We start from the raw sequence: 17,096 nt of genomic DNA on the forward strand, positions 1-17,096 counted from the left end.
AAAAGGCCTGTTAACACTACCAAATCAGACAAATCAAAACTTCATGACTCCTCTCCTCCCTTTAAGTTTCAAATAGATTATTTTAAAGGAGATTCTATTAAACTGTGTTTATAGAATTATCTGAATTCTATAACAATCACTGGGCTGAAAAAGAGAGGGAGGACTTGTCTTCCATTAACTAGTTCCGTAAATTAAGGTGATCTGAAAAAAGAAGAGAAACCACAGCTAGAGTTCTTTTGCTACAGTCATGCAGCTCCCAGAAGATACGATGGGACTGCCTCTTCCTGTTTTGATTTTGACAGAATTTAAGCTGAAGAGAATTAAAATGTAAGAACTGATTAAAAAGACCAACATCAGTAACAACAAAAAAAATTAATTTCATAAAGCAGGACATTGAAACCAGAGATCTATATAGAGTCTCCATCACTACGTCTTTTAAGACTATTCAAGACAACTGTCACGATAATTTTAACAATAAAACCTGTAAAAATAGGACTGGAAACGAACATCTTAATATGATACTGGAAGGAGAGAAAACTGCTTCCCACTAGGCAACCTGGAAAATCTGTGCAAGATCCATCACTGAGAGCTCTCCACGCAACTCAGATTGAAATTACACATGTATAAATTCTCATCCATAGAAGGAATAAGGCACAAAAAATTGCAGCTTCTTAGGTTCTAGTACATGCAGGAAGACTGAGTTTCTGTATCATTATCAGAAAGCAGCATTAAAATAGCAGCAGCTGAACCTGGACATAGGCCGCAATCAAAAGAGTGTACAAGGAGAGTCACTTCTAAGTGAACTAATGTGTTTAGTAATCTCGGGTATTTTAGGCACCAAATTGGAACATGGGAAGATAAGAGAAGTGAAGCAAGAGGGATGTAGACACAGTCTGTAGGTAAGCCTTACTGATTTTAATGTTAAAGTAGATTTGGTAAGACTTAATATTAAAAGAAAAAAACTAAACCCACAACATTTTGTATCTTTCAAAAATGAAGATGCTGTAGTATGACATATTGTCAATTTCAGCTGGATTTGCTCTTTGATTTTAAATTTAAGTTCACAGACGGCCAAAATCCAAAACATACACTTACTTTTCAAGCCAAGGGTGTTATACAGTATATAAGTTACAATGCGTAGCACATATTATAAGCATGTGCAAAGTCTTGTTACCATTTTGAAAAAGCTCTTTCAGAGATCTGTCCTTGTGAGATCAAAGAGATCTCAACTCCTTCTTGGGAGACAATTTACTCCCCAAAATGATGCTAAAATAATTTCCACATGCTCTCTAGTTTTATTCTGCAAAACAGCTGATAAGCGGTATCTTCCTTATTTACAGAAGTAGGTCAAAAGAACAAATTCTTCCTGGCAGAAATACTGAGCAGCACATACTCAATGGATCAGGGTTTTTCTGTGTTCTCATGACCCTACACATTTACCCTGCATCTGTTGGTCTCTAGCAGGAACTTTTTGAAGAAGCTCAATAACATCATCTTCATTCAGTGCCAGAAGATTAGTGAGATGATGAAGAGAGTACACTGCAGTGTGGCAATCTAGACTGTGCAAGTGTTGCAAAAGAATCTTCCTTGGTATAGTAATACTGCAAGAGAGAACAAACAAAGACGTGGCACAGATTTAGGTCTCTCAGCCATGTTTAAAGACATTTCTCCCACTCTAATTCTGATTCAACCAAACTACTGCAGTTAAAAAGAAAAACAAATGGCATAACTAATGCCCATGAAGCCATTTTGAGAGCTTGTGATACACAGTCACTAGGAGATGTTTAGACAAGCTTCACAGAAAAGAACACAGTTTCTATTTGCATACATAAATTGAATAATAGGCAGATTTGGCAAGACAGTTTGGCTTGGTTTTCTGATCATTTTACCTGTTTTGCTGTATGCACCATTCAAGAACTTCCACCTGAGCCCACAGCCCATCACAGAAATCTTTCAGTAGTGAATCATTGCACAGATCCTAAATGGAAAGACAAATAGAAGAACGTCTTTACAACAAATCCTCTAGTCAAACAGCAGAACCAAGCCTGTGGCACATATGGGATGTTCATAAGACTTCTTTATCCAGATGGTAACTTTCAAGTACAGAAAATTGACAGTTTTATTACAAAGCCAGCAAGGCAGGGCTATTCTGAAGGAGCATCAAAATCAGTCAGCCTCCACTCAACATACTTACAGACCATGAAAAGGTGGCTACGTCCCTTTTCAACGTTTGCTTTCAAAATGCAAATTAACGCTTCTTAATAACAGTCTAAGACACTAACCTCTAGAACTAATCATGTACTAGAACAGATGATATACTGGGTAGCAGATAGTTATTCTCCTTTTCCATGTGCTTTTCTACTACAGATGCCTGCTTGCTAAAATCAGATCTAAGACTTTCACTTTGCAGAGGCTACCTTCAGTCTATTACCAATAGATGGTAACTCCCTTAACACAATACCAGCCTAGATCTGCCCCAATGATCCAGCAGTGCAAGGTTCCCTGTCTCCCCAGCTCTGTCGTCCAAGCCACTTGCCTGCAGGCAGATGTCATCTGAATTGCAACTACACCCTCAGAGTTAGAACCCTCTCTCTTCTTCAGAGATGAAAACACCCCCCCAAACAAGGTGGATCTTTCAGTCACAGCTCTTGTCATTTATCATTTCATTTTGAGAATGGGTATGGGAAATTTCCAAGCTACCCCGTTGCTGAACTCAGGTTAGTTGTGACCAGAATTAGTTACTATCCAGGGATAACTCACTGGCTGGAATGACACCAAATGTCCCCCAGCTCTTTTCAAAACTAATCAACAACCATTGCTGTCTTTCTCTCTCTTATGTTAACAGCAAAAGCTGAAGAGCTTATGCAAGAGAAACTTTCAGAATCTCCTAGGCAATCATACTTCCTTCACAGCTGAGGAGTAAGAAGAAAGGCAAGCGTCCAATAACGTTACCTACACACAATGTAACATCTTAGCTTTTTAAATTCCATTTTGAGAAAGATTAACATTCTTACTGGAAACTCCCTGCTTTTATTTATTTTTATTTTTGCAAACAAATTGCATTATCTGGACTCAGACTGGGATACTGCCACTTGCTTTCTGCTGATTTACCTGAGTTTTGTGAAGAGTCCATAGCAATGCTTTTGCTGATTCCAAGCTTTGACAATGAGTCCATCCTAGCAATACCAAGAGGCGACTAAGGGGGTTGAATTCTCTCCTCAATAAGCTCTTCAGGCCTGAGTAGTCTTCTCTTTTCAGTAAAGTTAATGCAGTCACCTAGAAAACAAAAGGAAGAAGTAATTATCTTTCCAAAATGCAGACACCCAAAATGCCTGGCAGGTTATGTAAGTGAGTAGCCATTTCAATATTAGCTTCACTAAAATAGTGAAGTTCTGCATCTGGAACTTCCCTAAACTTGTATTTTCCAAGCCATCAGGTTACTCTTCAGTGAAACCGTCTTGAAGAAAAAAAAAACATCATTTCAAATGCTTACTACAGAGCCAACTCATACTTCCTCACTACATTATCTTTACGTTCTTTCTATTGATTATGTCTCTGTCAAGGGCATTATGTAAGCAACTTGAATGAGCATGTTATTTAGAAGTGGAAATATGTTCAACCTTAAAAATTCACACTTTAACAGTGACCACCTACCTGTATTCTATTTCTTCTATCTATGTAAATACATTCAAATAATTTAATTCATACCAGAGTATTTTTCACCAAGTCCTCAAGCTCTTCAAAACATAAATTTTACCATGCAAACTAGTCTCACTCCTGCAAGTCTACCAGCATCGGAAAAGCAAAGCAATGAGTTCAAGGTCATGGGGTAAATCAAGTGGTATATCCAACAAAATTACAAGCAGAACACAGGACTTCTTAAATCCTGAAGATCTAATCTTCTGTCTGCATGCAGATGAGCTTTTCCAAAAGTCTCACTGAATGTTTTGAGTTCATCACACAGCTGTAAGTAGGGGAGTTATCACCAGTTACCTCCTTGTTCCTGTAAGTCATGACCCTTAGTAAACACTATTTGAATACAAAATGCTTCTGTGCACCGCCAAGATATGTTCAATGCAGGGATTGACTTTAGCACCATTGGGTTTCCCTCTTAATGATTTTACGGCCGTACCAGAATCTGTTCCAGGAAGTGCTTGCTGCTGCTCAAGCAGTAGAAATAGGCTGTCTTCCAAGAAGGAGCCTCTTTGGGACCTGAGAACAAACTCATCACAGTTCGCTCTGAATCCAGCTGCTCATATGACCCTAAAAAAAAAATTTAAAAAATCACAATAAGATTACATTCCAGTACAGAGGGGTACCTTTGAAAGAGGCATAATTGCTGTTAATTTAAGCTGAGAAACACTCAACATTTCTTCAAATACTAACCAGCTGTTACATGCTAAAAGTTCAGACTCTCAGATATTGCTACTGGATAACAAGGAAGCCAAGCAGAGAAATTTGATAGAAAATAAACAGGTCAGATAGGAAACCAGGAAACTGTCTGGACAGTTGTTAACATAGCAAAAGCCTGTTCAGCACACAGGTTGTTTGCCATTAGCTCAGGTCACACTGCCTTTCTTTCTCTAGTCATATGCATCTTATCTGTATGTTGCATGAATTCTCACTTGTGCTCTGAGACACAATGCTGCTTTGCAGGGCCTTAGCAAAGACTTGTCCAGCACAGGAACTTCTCAGATCTGGGCAAAGTGAGAATTGAACTACTCCCAGTCAGAGTGAAGGTATCCATATCTCCATTTCTCTTCCCCATGAGGAAGCACTAACTGTAGTTATTATCAGAAATGCCAGAGCCTGCCACACCACACCAGCCTGAACTTCCCTTCAGCAATCCCTATGAGTGAAGGGAGGAGAGAGGATACAACCTGACTGACACCTCAGCATACAGAGGCAAGCAAAAGAGGGTAGGCACTCTAGCTTTTCCCTCCTTGCATGTTCACCTGCCACTTTCCTTACAAGAGCGCAGGCACTACTTGCCATTCAGCTTCAACTGAGATCTTCAATTAAATGTACCAGTCATAGGGAGCTAGACAGAAGCTGTGAAGTTATAGCCAGTACAAAAACAACAGTTGGGCTCTGGTGAGCGAGCAGGTAATCAAACTGCATCTTCTTTCCAGCTGGGATATTGGCCCACTCCACATCTCCTTCCACTTCTAGAAGTTTTCTTTTCCACTATTAAGGGGTTCGAACGTTTTGGGATTACTGAGGTAGTTGAACTGTTATTGGCCTGAAATGGAACATCCTCCAACACAGATGACCCCAAGCTGGAGCTGAACCAATCAAAACTTTATATACATATGGAAAGTCGATCTTCTAGTTACAAGCAAGATCTTCAGCAGGAGAAACGTTGAGCAGATTAAAATAGAGCACAACAAGGGGTGGTAAAGGAAGTGCTCACAAAAGAAGGCAGCACAGACTGCAGAAATGTAGGGGGTTCCTATGCCAATTCCCTTATGCTCTGGGGTTCCCAAGCCAATTCCTTGCTTTAAGTCATTTTAGCATCATCTTTTACAAGACTCCATGGCTTGTTAAGGCACTTTAACAAGAACACTGCCCGACTTCTCGACAACTTGCCTGTTTAATGCCTCAATGGCTTTGTTAAACAAGAAATGAAAACAAAGCAAAAAGTGAAACAAACCTTTTCGTATTGATTTTGACACCAGGAATTTTTCTCTTGTTCTTTCTATGAGAACACTGCTATAGAGGCTTAACAGGCCATGGCTCTGTTTCCTCAGCATACAGCTCAGTAGCTTCTCCTCCCTCAGTGGGCTTCCCTCAGCCCAGCATACATCCAAGAGCTCCCTGAATAGGTGCCGTACTTCATCTGCCTGATGCTCCACCTCAAAAGTCACTATACTGAGAGCAGCATAAATTGTATCTACAAGTTCTCTTTGATCTAGTTCTGCTGAAATCTCAGAACTGCACTGAAGCCTCTGCAGAGATTTCAAGGAGTCACGAAGAAATTCAACGAAGATGTTTTGTAGAGAGCAATATTGCTGGAATGAGGGGCTGTGTATGCCTTGTTCCTCCTGGAAGAACTCCAGCAGGGCTTTTGCCCTCTGGGGAGCACGCAGCAAAAGCTTCCGAAGTGCTGAAACAACATCCAAACTGAATCTGTGAGAACAGCCATCTCTTCTTTTCCTGTCTGTGATGTGCTTGTTCTGGGTGCACTCAAATGCTTCAAACAGTTCCTGATAGGGAAATAATAAAAGAGTAAGCCTTTCAGACTCCATTAAAAATACAAAATTAATTATTTTAAAAAAAATAGGAGAAACTTGAAAGCAAGAAGATAAATCAATTTGCAAACATTGTACTAGCTAGGAAATCCATTAATAATGGTCCACCTTGTCCAATATCCTTCCTAGAAGAGTGGATATGCCTGAATATGTAACAAAATATAAAGAATCATATAATACACAACTACACTATATGGGCCATGTGCTCATAAGCACGTTATCTTAGTTCACAGGCAGCTCCTACAGGATGGCTGAAGCATTACCGTATTCTACCTCTTAGCAATATATTGATGTGACTGTATCTTCATAAATCAGTAAGAGCATGATGATTAGTGTTCAGTCTTTTTTTTTTTTAATCCTACTTTTCCAGATTCATACCATCTATCTACCAACTGCATCATCTTTACCAACACTAATTTTTCAAACTTGGTTAAAACTGGCGAACAGATTCAGAAGCCATCTCACAGACTTCTTTCTTAAGCAAGAGTAGTTTTTCTTGCTAACAGAAGTAAACCTACAATTCCAGAACTAAGAAGGGGAAAACAAACAGACAAACAAATCCCAATCAGGTCTCCCAATAAGGGGTGGGAAGGTGAGGGACAACCCAGTTGAATAGCAATTCAGCAGCATTTGTGGCACTTCTGGAACTATATGAGTGCTGTCTTTGGCTGGAAGAGACAACTTGGGGAATATGGAGGGGAGAGGTGGTTGGTGCACAAAAATGAGGTTAGCAGTAGAAGACAAGTCCACAACATCCTTTCCTTTATTTGCTAGACCAAAACATAACTCTACCTACTAACATGTCTCTGACAGTAATTGTGACAAAGATATGAGGTTGCTGAATCTCCTATTTCTGTGCAACACTGCAGACAACAGTGGAATCTTTCATGACCTTGGAGGTTAGATGGTAACATACATAGACTTCATTAGTCATTAACAGACTTCCAAGCAGATTTATTTTAATCAACAGTCAAGTTTACCTTGCTTGCTTTGACCCTGTAATTGCTAATTCTGTATCCTTAAGAGAAATACTGAACATCTTTTCCTTATTCATAGTCAAAAACTGCAAATAGCCTCTGAATATAATAAGTTTTCATTTTCCTCTTAAAAAAGGCAAACAAAAAGATTCTTTTAAGAGTTTGAACCTATAAGACTCGAAGCAACATCTGAGGACATTCCACACACCATGTCAGGTCTAATTCTGTTGTAACTAACACCAAATTAGGACAGTTCTACAGCTAGTAACTCTCCTGATTTCCTGCTCTATACTTTCTTTTGATATTAATCCATCTTTGCATATTTGCATGTATTTCTCAAATAAATCAGTTTGCATGTATTAATTAATAATGGAAAAATGGTTCCTGAACCTCAGAGCACACATCATATCAGTTACCAAATAACAACAGTAGTAACAGTACAGCGCCCAAAAACTTCCAGGAAGGGGGCAAAGGGGTGCAGAAGAGATGAAAATTAAGATCTCAGGAAGAAGAAAAAGAAAATACACATACTTTTAAAATGTGTGCTTGCTCACTATGGTTTATTTTGGCTCACAGTTGGTTTTAGGCTTCTGATTACTAAAGGTGTCTATAGATATAAGACTGTGGCAAGTAGCTGCAGTCAGGACTGAAGTGTGTTAGAAAGACCACATAGAAAAGCTTGCCTGCCTACAGCCTCCTCTCTAGCCAGAGAAATCATTTGTGAGCATATTGGATTAACTTCAGAAAGGAATCTGAATTACAGTCTCTTGCAGTTGCCTAGAAGATTAATAACACATTAGCATCTCAGGCAGTCGAGTTAGCAGGAAGCATTAACTTTAATCCCAAAACCTGATAAAGTTGGACATTTTGCATAACTAACAAAAAGTAGGGCATACTAAGTAGCTCACCTTTAGGACTTCCTCAGAGATATCTTTCTGTAGTTCTTCCAAGAACAATAAAAATTCAGTTTCTCTCTGAAGAACAACTGGAACAGTTTTCTGAAACAATATAAGAGAATGGGAAAAACATTAGCCAATAAAACTTTTATTTCTTTACATTACCATATAAACCTAATCTTAGCTATTTCATTAACATTTTGAGGCAGATTGAAACATCTCTCTGAAGATACTCAATTCTCAATTAAAGGCTATTCCACAATTAGGTCCTGCTCCCACACCAGTGGATTCCATTTATCTATACATTTGGAAAAAGAGACAAGTATCATTTTGTCAGGAGTTACAAACCCACCAACTAGAGGCATCTTTCCTCAGAAGGTAAAGAAAAAATGCAAGTCTAAGTAGTGACAATGACAAATGAATTTAAAAAAAAAAGTATGATCACACATCCCAGTATACCAATTAAAAAAAAAAGGAAAAAAGACTAGTTTCTCCTTTACTTATGAAACATGTCTGAAAACACCTGTCTGAAAACAGCAATACTGCAAGAACATCCCTCACCATCTAAAGAACTGTCTGATGCCCGAGCTATTTCATCTTTAATGTAAGAAAGCTGCTACACAAATGCAGAAGTCAATACACTCATGCTTTCCATTTACAGAAATGCCCAATGCTCAAAAGCCAACTTCTGTTACCTAAACAAACAAAAAAAAAAATCCCAATTTTCCTCTCCAGTGTGGAGAAGATTAACAGCTGTTTCCTGACAAGTTTGTTGAAAGCAAAAACAATACCTCTCTCCAGCTACCTTGAGAACTTAAATCCATGAAACATGGGAAAGCCTATAATTTAAATAAGCAACTAGGCTGACATTTTACACTTGGAAGTCAGAGCTATAAGTTGCACTTGGAAGTCAGCTAGATGTTTCTGTACCTGATTCCTGGCAAGCCATTTTTCCAGCACAAGAAGCCAAAGCCACGCAGTTCTCCATGGGCTAGAATTCTGTCCCCATCTACAAAAGCAATAAGTGCATACACCAGATTATTCAAGGTTGTTCCCATCTCTAAGATCCAGGAAAACACTGTCAGAGGTAATTTTGATTTTTATATCTCTTTGTGCAAGATAAAAACAAAGATGACTAAATAGCTAAAGGTAAGTCAGACAGGAAGAGAATGCAGAGACACCAGAATATTGGTACTACTTACACATTAACTCAATGATTTCTGCTATGCAAATAACTGCTTTTAGATCTGCCAAATACCAACACTACTGCCATAGTTCTTTGCTTCAAAACAACGAAATTTATTTCTGGTCTAAAGTTCAGTCTGTATAGCCCTCTGAGCACTTCAGCAGATTTCTTTGAAATCTGACCACTTGCCAAATACTGCTATTTCCTGTTCTGTCTAGTTCTACCCAAAAAAAATAAACTAGTTTTAGGTCACAGCAGCACAAGTGCAGCTCTATGGCCAAGCTAAAAGTGAAGTAATGTACTAATTAAACAAAGAACACTTCTAATTTCCATCAGCTTTTCATGTGCTCCAGCACTTATACACACATTCCAAAGCCTACACAGCTAGGGAAAATATTCAGTATTGTCAAAGGGACTAGGAAAAGGAAAAAGCACAAGATAGTTTATTGGCCTTTAAAAATCTCAGCACTGCTAACTAAAGTCTTTAGATGTGATAGCAACTAAAATGATAAAAAGATCAAAAATGCTTATGTCTCACATGGCTGTTAGCAATATTCATCTAACCATGTGCACACCTTCCTTCAGACTCCTTTAACTGCTGTCAGTGTAAACTGTTTCTTAGAACCTTTACCAAAATATTATACAAATTTTAATGTAAAGAAGTATGATCATCTGCTTGGAGAGGGGGAATACCAAAGTTCTCTGACATGATGGAAAGTCACCCTTCTTATGCACCTACCTGAAAAGCAGAGATCAAAGCTAACTAGGATTGAGTAAAACCAATGCCATTTCAAAATCCAGTGTGAGAGAAATAAGAAATCAATAGCATAATTTGAATTTCTTAGAGTTTAAATTTTTAGAAATTGGAAGGTCTTTCAAGAGCTGGAAACAAGAGAAGATTTTAAATAACTACAGTGCTGATCTTGGTGGTTCCATTTCTAAATTAACCAAAGCTCAAAGGAATGTAATTTCAGGAGATGTTCCTTCTCCTTCTTATCCTTCAGTAAGATCTAACAAAATCAGTTCTGGAATGCTTCCAAATAGTTTTAAGCTTGTATCAATAACCAAGTCAACTGCATAAATGAACACAGCTCGTTATCCCAGGGGGCTGGGCAGCCCGCTAAGTGCTTGGAGTGCTTGATAAGTGCTTGATAAGATGTCAACGTTCAGATAATAGCACATCTAGGCACAGCCAAGACACCTCAGCACTGAAGCGAGTGCTACTTCCCAGATTCTGCCTGTCTCCCACAGTCACCACTAGACTAATGGCTCCCTCCTCATTTCACACGCAAGCCTACTGAACCAAAACAGTACCTTACTTACCTTACCCCCACAGGACAAGCTACCAGAGCCTTAAGAATTGCTTCCACCTTCTCAGGGCCATCTCCGTGCCACTGGCTCAGCTGGGGCACACAGGCCTGCGCAAGCTCCCAGTCTCCATGCCGTACACACTCGCAGAAAAACCCAAAGAGCCGCTCCAGAGAGACCGCTTCTTCATTTCCAAAAGAATGCATCTTCCCAGGGCGAGCAGGTGACCTGGGGCAGGGTGACACACGCAAAGGCGGATGCTGTAAGGGCGCGCTGGGGCACCACCCCCGATTTCTTCTTCGCACGGACAGCGCGACCTGGGCAGGGACAGGCGGAGATCCAAGGCCAGGCTTCAGGGGGATAAGGCGCCAACAAGCATCGCGGGCTGACAACGCGGCTGCCGCTCGGCCATGACCGCCCCGCCGCGGGTGCGCCGCCCGAGGGAGCCCAGCCCAGCGGCCCGCGGGATGCTCCCGCCGCTCCCCACCGCCGCACGAGCTCCCGGGCCGCCCGTCGCGGCGGGGAGGGGAGGGACTGTCTTTGGGGGGGGGGGGGGGGGGGCGGCAGCGGCCACGGCCACTTGCCCCGGGCCGCGCGCTCTGCCGCGCACCTGCCCGCAGCCTCGTCCTCCTCCGCAAGGTCCGGCCCGGCTCGGCGGCCCGCATTACCTGGCGGGGCAGGACACGGCCACCCCGGCGACGCTGGGCTCTACTGCACCGCCCCGGTAACACCACCCCTCACCGCCGCCATCTTGGACACCGCCTCAGCTGACCGCGCCGCCGGGCGGGCACGCGGGCGGACGTCCGCCCATTGGCCGAGCTGGGGCAGAATGTAAATAAACCGCCATTTTTCTTTGGGGCGCCTGACGCCGCCTCAGGAACGCGGGCAGCGCAAGCCCCACCCTCCCCGCTAACCGTGCCCATCTCCGCCCACCACGGCCTCCTCTTACCGCACACCAGCTCCGCCCCGTGCTCGGGCCTCTCGGGGTTCTTATTGGCTTCCGCCCGAAGCTCCGCCCCCTGGCACGCACGGGGACCGTTCCGCTGCGGAGCCTCTCGCTGCGGGGTCTGTGAGGAGGCGAAGGGTGGGCGAGTAAGCCCAGGCGTGGGAGTCCGTGCGTCGTCTCTCAGAGGGGAGGCTATATATGCGTATGTTATATACACCTAAGCACACACACATACAGAGAGAGACGTATACATCTAGGGGTATATACGTGTGTGTGTGTGTATTTACCCCTTGTATATGTGTATAACCCTGTACGTATACCTCACTTGATGTATATAGGTCTGTATAGAGATATGTTACATATATAGTTGCCCCTTTGAGAGAGGACAGAAATGGTACCTAAATAAATGATGTGTTATTTATATATATTACATATACAAATACAAAATGCTATGCACACACACGCGTAATTCTAAAGACTTTTGTGAAAATATGTAGGTGTAGGTACAGCTCGAGCTGCAGCCGTAGGCTTGCCAGGCACTCCTGTGCGGGGCGGCGGGGGCCTGCCCGCCCTTGCAGCCCCCCTGCCCGCTCAGCTGCACCACGGGCCGTGGTATTTGTCAGCTTCCCCCAGTGGGACGAGGCGCGAAGGGCCGTGACTCAGCTGCTCGGCTGGGTGGTGTCCAGCCGGTGTTTGGCAGAGATAAGCCCCCCCCAGCATCCTCCCTTTATTCCGGACTTTTTGTTTGGTTTTGTCCTGGCACACAAAACAAAAACTCCTTCGGGGACTGCTGCGGTGGAGGCAAGTCTAAGAGGCAGAGTGGTGATGACTGAGGAGAGGCGTCCCAAAGTAAGTGACTGAGTGAGTCCCCAGGGCTCCTGAACAGAAAATATGGGAAGGGGGCTATGTCCGTGTGCATGTGCTGGGACCCACCAATAAACCATGTAAGATGCCGCAGGAGCTTGTACCATTACCTGCTACAGCATCCTGAGTATTTTTCACCTGTACTGTCAACTCAACGTCGCAGAGAAATGGCGCGTGGGTAGTCGTGCCTCTGAACTCATTTCAGCCATACTGGACGAGCTGTAAGCGTTGAAACCATGTGGTCGTCATTCAGTCTATTCAGTTCTGATTCCCTGTGCCTTTAATGATGGTGCTTACTATGATGCAGCTCTGCGCAAACAATTTCTCAAAGTGCACTTCAATTTGGGGTATTATTTTGTATCTTGTCTCTTGTGTAGGCAAGGAAGAAGCTTTAGTGGGACACAGAACCTGTATAAGGATGAAGTTCATTTAGCCTGGGGGTAAATGAACTTCATTTATGCTTATTACCTACTTTTATGCTTATTACCCACTCTCTAATTGCTTTATCCAGTTTAAAGTACCTCCTTACAGTCAGACTCCTTACTTGAGGAACTGCTCCCTCATGTAAGACATCTCAGGTGGTTGACGCTTTTCCTTTGCTACAAAGTTCAAAACATACCTGCTGGAGTCACCTGCCCACTTCTGCAAGGGTAAATGTACATTACTAACAATCAGCAATAGTGCTGTCATTTTTGAAGGTATTTTGTGATTAATTTCTTCCAATATTGGCCTTGTTAGGAATTAGAGGTTTGTTAATATATCTGTGGAGCTGTAAATATCAAGGTGGGAAAATACATTGTTTAAGATAATCTTAGCAGAAGATATAACTAGTATATTGAAATTAGGAAATGAAGTATAGGCAAAACATTTTTCATCTCTAATTTGTGTTGCTGTTAAGAAGATGCAATTCAATAATTTAAAAATCTAACATAGGTTATATTTTCCAAAATTTAAAAATACGTATGAAATACCTGTAGCAACTTACACTTGAATGGAAGCCCATTTGCTGTGAACAGAAGTTCATGGGTTTCCATGCTGATGTAGTGCCTCTCATAGTCAAAATACTAAACCATACATATATTGTGCAGGTCTTCTAGCAAAAAATGTCTGAATTTTTGCCTTGGAACACTGGAACGATAAAGCGCTTTTTATCTAAAATAGGGTCTGCTGTGCATTGCCTTGGAATATTATCAGTGTTACACAAATTGCTAATAACACTTAGTGTTTTATAGCAGCTTCTTTCTAAGTGACTGCATAGGGAGTGATTACATGCTATGGTGTAGTACTCTGGCATTTACATTTTAAAGCCATTTCTGAAACTGAACTCTCAAAATATCCCTATCACTTGTTTCCAAGCTCACTCTCTCATTTTTCCATGTCAACCATTGCCTGTATCAGTTTCTCCACTGACCATTGAAGCTGTTAGAGAATTACTTGGAGCAATTCTCTGATCTTTGGGTGGAGTTTGCAACTACAGGTCTCTTGTGAACGGGACAAAAGTAGATCCACCAAGAAGCCATTTTCTGGCTTTGAAAAAGTGATGGGGACAGGCACGACTGGGATCAGCTGTGAGGACACGGTTGCGTTTCTGTCAAAATGCGGTGGCAGCGCAGCATCCATGCTGGCTTTGTGCTCTTATGGCGGAGGACAGAAGCTACCTGGCCCAGCATAAAGCCTGCTGGTACCAAGTTAGCCTACCAAAATCTGTTAACGAATTTGAGCTGGCAGAGCAAGTTCACACAGAGTCTGTGCTCTGCATCATGCCGCCACAAAGCTTTTGATCTGCTGCATGGAGCACTGCAAGCAGATTTATTGTGTCGTTAGACCATAGCAGGTGTCACCGACTCGTCCCAGGTGTGTCAGCTATCTGGGTCCTGTCACCTGTGAGACGTGTGGGTCACCGCAGCCTCAGCGCTTGCAGTACCTGCTCTGGTCTTGGGGAGTGGTGTCAGTTGCCTAAGTCAGCAGTGGCTGTTCCCAGAGCCACCTGAGGCATGCCGTCAGGGTCGGTAGTCACGGTAGTCACACATGTCGGTCAGGTGGAGCAGTGACAGCGGCCACTCATTTTACTGACAGTACTTTTGGTCAGAAACTGCCTGCTGGAGGCAGCAGGCCTGCCAGGCAGCTACCACCTGGTTATCGGTCGTTTGGTTGCAGCAGCCCTCTCGCTCGATTCAGATACTGGAACTCACAGAATTTATACCAAAAGCATAAGAAGTACTTTAGGCTGGAAATATTTTTAAGTTCTTTTGTACGTGTAAAAATAAAATCAAGCTGTAAGAGGTGACCAAAGCAGCTGTTGAAGCTGGTTAACCCATGGCGTGACCTACCGCAACAGGTTTTCACTGTTCCCTGCAGGTGGAGCAGTATGTTGGTGAAATTAAAGGTGGCCTGAGACCAGCCATGAAACTCACAGTCATCGGGGTGGTACACTCCAACCCCAGGAGGTAGGTGAAGGGGCTGGTGGGGGCTTCACCCCTGCCTTACATGCTCCTACCTGTCTTCTAAATTGAAGTGATTTCTTGAGGGTCTGTGCTCTTCGGGAGGAAGAAAAGTCATATAGATTCATAATTTATAGCTCTATTTAATTTTCCTGCTCTTAGATTGAGATTAAAAGAGTGAGAAAGAATTCACTATTTGGACCTTCTGACTGCCCTGCCAGCATTTTCTACTCCTTCCCCTTATCTAATGCAAACCGGAGGGGACACACAAGAGGCATTTCCCCTCCAGGAAGAGGTGCGATTTTGAACCCACATCTCGGTTGTCTGCTGGAGGCTGGAATCAATACCATTTGCAAACCAGTGGTTTTGGCACTGGAGGTGCAGGTTCATTGCTGTGTTTAGTCTGGATGACAGCAACTGTGCTGTCATTACACTTTTTTGCATCTACAGTGATCAACTCCAGTGCAATCAACACTGGTGAAGAGTTTTCCATAACCTCTTTTAGGATACAAATTGGAATTGGCTTATCCACAAATGTGTTTGATTCCAGTCACAAGAGAGGGAAAGCAACATCAGAAGTCACTAGCATCCTACCAGAAACCAGAGGAGAAACAAAGACTGGCCTGTTCTCATCCCTTTCTGCAGCTTTTAAGCCTGTGCACAGTCCCTGCAGGAGTCCTGTGTTTCAGTCTGACAAGAAATCAATAGCTTCCTTTAATCTTTTTGGGCTTCTGATGTGCTTACCATGTCCTTTCACATTTCTGAAAGTCCCAGTCATTTAATTGTTTTTTTCAGCTTTTCAGTGACTCTGCTCTGTGATCCAGTGGATGCAAACAAAGATGTTGGGCTGTTATTTACAGTTAACTTTAGTGACAAATCCATCACCCGAAATGCACGAATTGCTGGGAAATGGGGAAGAGAAGAGATGACTATTCCCTACTTCCCATTTACAGCAGGCGACACATTTAAGGTAACTTTTTGGGGTACTATGATTAGGGTGGGGAAAAGGGGGGGAGAAAGGCTGAAGGCTACGTATATGACCACAAATAGCTAACTGTTAACTCGTCTAGTATGGCACAGAGGGTAACAGTTCAAGCCCTGATGGGAGAGATCCATTCCTTTCTCTAGTCTTAGTGAGAGAACTCACTATAAGGACCTTGACAGTATCATCTCAGCAGAGAGTAGGTTATTTATTAGGGACATTTCAGAAGAACCAGTAGACTTTGTGCTTCACTATCCCCATCACATGGGGTTCTAAGCCCATGCTGGTGAAATCAGCTCTGCCACTTGTCTCTAACACCATTGCCTGTCCTTTTCCATTGCAGATGGAGCTCTTATGTGAACACCAGCAAATACGAGTCTTGCTTGATGGACGGCAGCTCTGTGACTTCACTCACCGCATTCAGCCCCTGAACTTGGTGAAAGCTTTGCAGATCACAGGGGACATCAAGCTTACCAAAGTGGCTTGAAAAAAAGGAGACCACAATATCACCAGAGGACAGAGGCAAATGTACTTTCTCCTGTCTGAGAAATGTTTTATCTTTTTACCCTGGCTTATTCTGGAGAGTGGGAACTGTATCTTTTTCATTTGCTGATGTGTTTGAAACATACACTTTTTTTCTCATACACGCTCAGCAATTGCAGAGCTATGGCTGGTCCAGGTAAATCAGAAGGCCTTTGCTGAGATACTCTCTTGGCATCCCAAACTGCAAGATTTATGATGCTATGCAGTATCTCACATCCTCATGGTCCCCGAATCCCCCAGGCATGCCAGCTGGTGGAGGTCAGTCCTCTGTGGTGGGGTGGCTGTTACCCTTGTGACAGGAACTGGGCAGTATGCAGGTGGTGGGACTGAGAAAAGAGAAGCAGAAGATTTCCTTATAAGTGAATAAAGGAGTCTGGTGGGCCCCAGCAAGGCTTACATTATCAGGAAGGAGTTGATTTTCCTAGAAGCTCTGCTCAGTCAGCACAAAGCCGTTTGTGCTTCCCAGTACAGAGCAATAAATGCCTTACCACCATCCCTGTCTCTTGCAGGTAGCGTTCTCGTGAATTGAAAGGTTTCAGCAGCTGTGGATTTCACAGTCTTCTCTGGACCAGCCCTAGGAAATGGTATCTGTAGCTGAAATGCATTGCTCATTCTTGTATGTAATTAAAACTGCATCTTTGCTGGCAAACTTCTTTACCAGCTCTGTTAAATATTTGAATGCATGTGAGTGTTGTGCTGTTA

At 42.7% G+C, this 17,096-nt stretch overlaps 2 protein-coding genes across 6 annotated transcripts in view; one reads left to right on the forward strand and one right to left on the reverse strand.

Moving 5' to 3' along the window:
- Nucleotides 1-11,391, reverse strand: part of ZFYVE26 (zinc finger FYVE-type containing 26) — a 53,348-nt gene extending 41,957 nt beyond the window's left edge. For 3 of the 5 annotated variants that reach the window (XM_072864209.1, XM_072864208.1, XM_072864206.1), the window contains exons 1-9: nucleotides 11,287-11,391; nucleotides 10,634-10,846; nucleotides 9,055-9,133; nucleotides 8,137-8,226; nucleotides 5,654-6,206; nucleotides 4,133-4,263; nucleotides 3,112-3,276; nucleotides 1,890-1,978; nucleotides 1,441-1,601 (exon numbers count right to left, since the gene is read on the reverse strand). In XM_072864209.1, coding sequence (XP_072720310.1) covers nucleotides 1,441-1,601; nucleotides 1,890-1,978; nucleotides 3,112-3,276; nucleotides 4,133-4,263; nucleotides 5,654-6,206; nucleotides 8,137-8,226; nucleotides 9,055-9,133; nucleotides 10,634-10,824 — 1,459 coding nt within the window. In that variant the 5' untranslated portion in view covers nucleotides 10,825-10,846; nucleotides 11,287-11,391. Of the gene's footprint in view, nucleotides 1-1,440; nucleotides 1,602-1,889; nucleotides 1,979-3,111; nucleotides 3,277-4,132; nucleotides 4,264-5,653; nucleotides 6,207-8,136; nucleotides 8,227-9,054; nucleotides 9,134-10,633; nucleotides 11,142-11,228 lie in introns of those variants that run through there. The other 2 variants (XM_072864207.1, XM_072864210.1) reach the window with 2 other exon arrangements.
- An 851-nt stretch (nucleotides 11,392-12,242) lies between these two features.
- LOC140653592 (galectin-related protein A-like) lies at nucleotides 12,243-17,042 on the forward strand. The gene is made up of 5 exons (XM_072865834.1): nucleotides 12,243-12,413; nucleotides 14,787-14,875; nucleotides 15,665-15,839; nucleotides 16,195-16,379; nucleotides 16,904-17,042. The coding sequence occupies exons 1-4, from the start codon at nucleotides 12,390-12,392 to the stop codon at nucleotides 16,336-16,338; spliced, it is 432 nt and encodes a 143-aa protein (XP_072721935.1). The 5' UTR covers nucleotides 12,243-12,389; the 3' UTR covers nucleotides 16,339-16,379; nucleotides 16,904-17,042.
- Nucleotides 17,043-17,096: the final 54 nt, after the last annotated feature.

This window comes from Ciconia boyciana, chromosome 6 (genome assembly GCF_034638445.1).
Source record: "Ciconia boyciana chromosome 6, ASM3463844v1, whole genome shotgun sequence".
Lineage (NCBI taxonomy): Eukaryota > Metazoa > Chordata > Aves > Ciconiiformes > Ciconiidae > Ciconia > Ciconia boyciana.

What these genes read in the sequence shown, in the direction of transcription:
- LOC140653592 (XM_072865834.1), top strand. Translation starts at nt 12,390, where the DNA reads ATGACTGAGGAGAGGCGTCCCAAA. An exon ending in CTGAGGAGAGGCGTCCCAAA is followed by an intron (nt 12,414 to 14,786) that starts GTAAGTGACTGA and finishes TGTTCCCTGCAG; the next exon opens with GTGGAGCAGTATGTTGGTGA. An exon ending in CAGCAGGCGACACATTTAAG is followed by an intron (nt 15,840 to 16,194) that starts GTAACTTTTTGG and finishes TTTCCATTGCAG; the next exon opens with ATGGAGCTCTTATGTGAACA.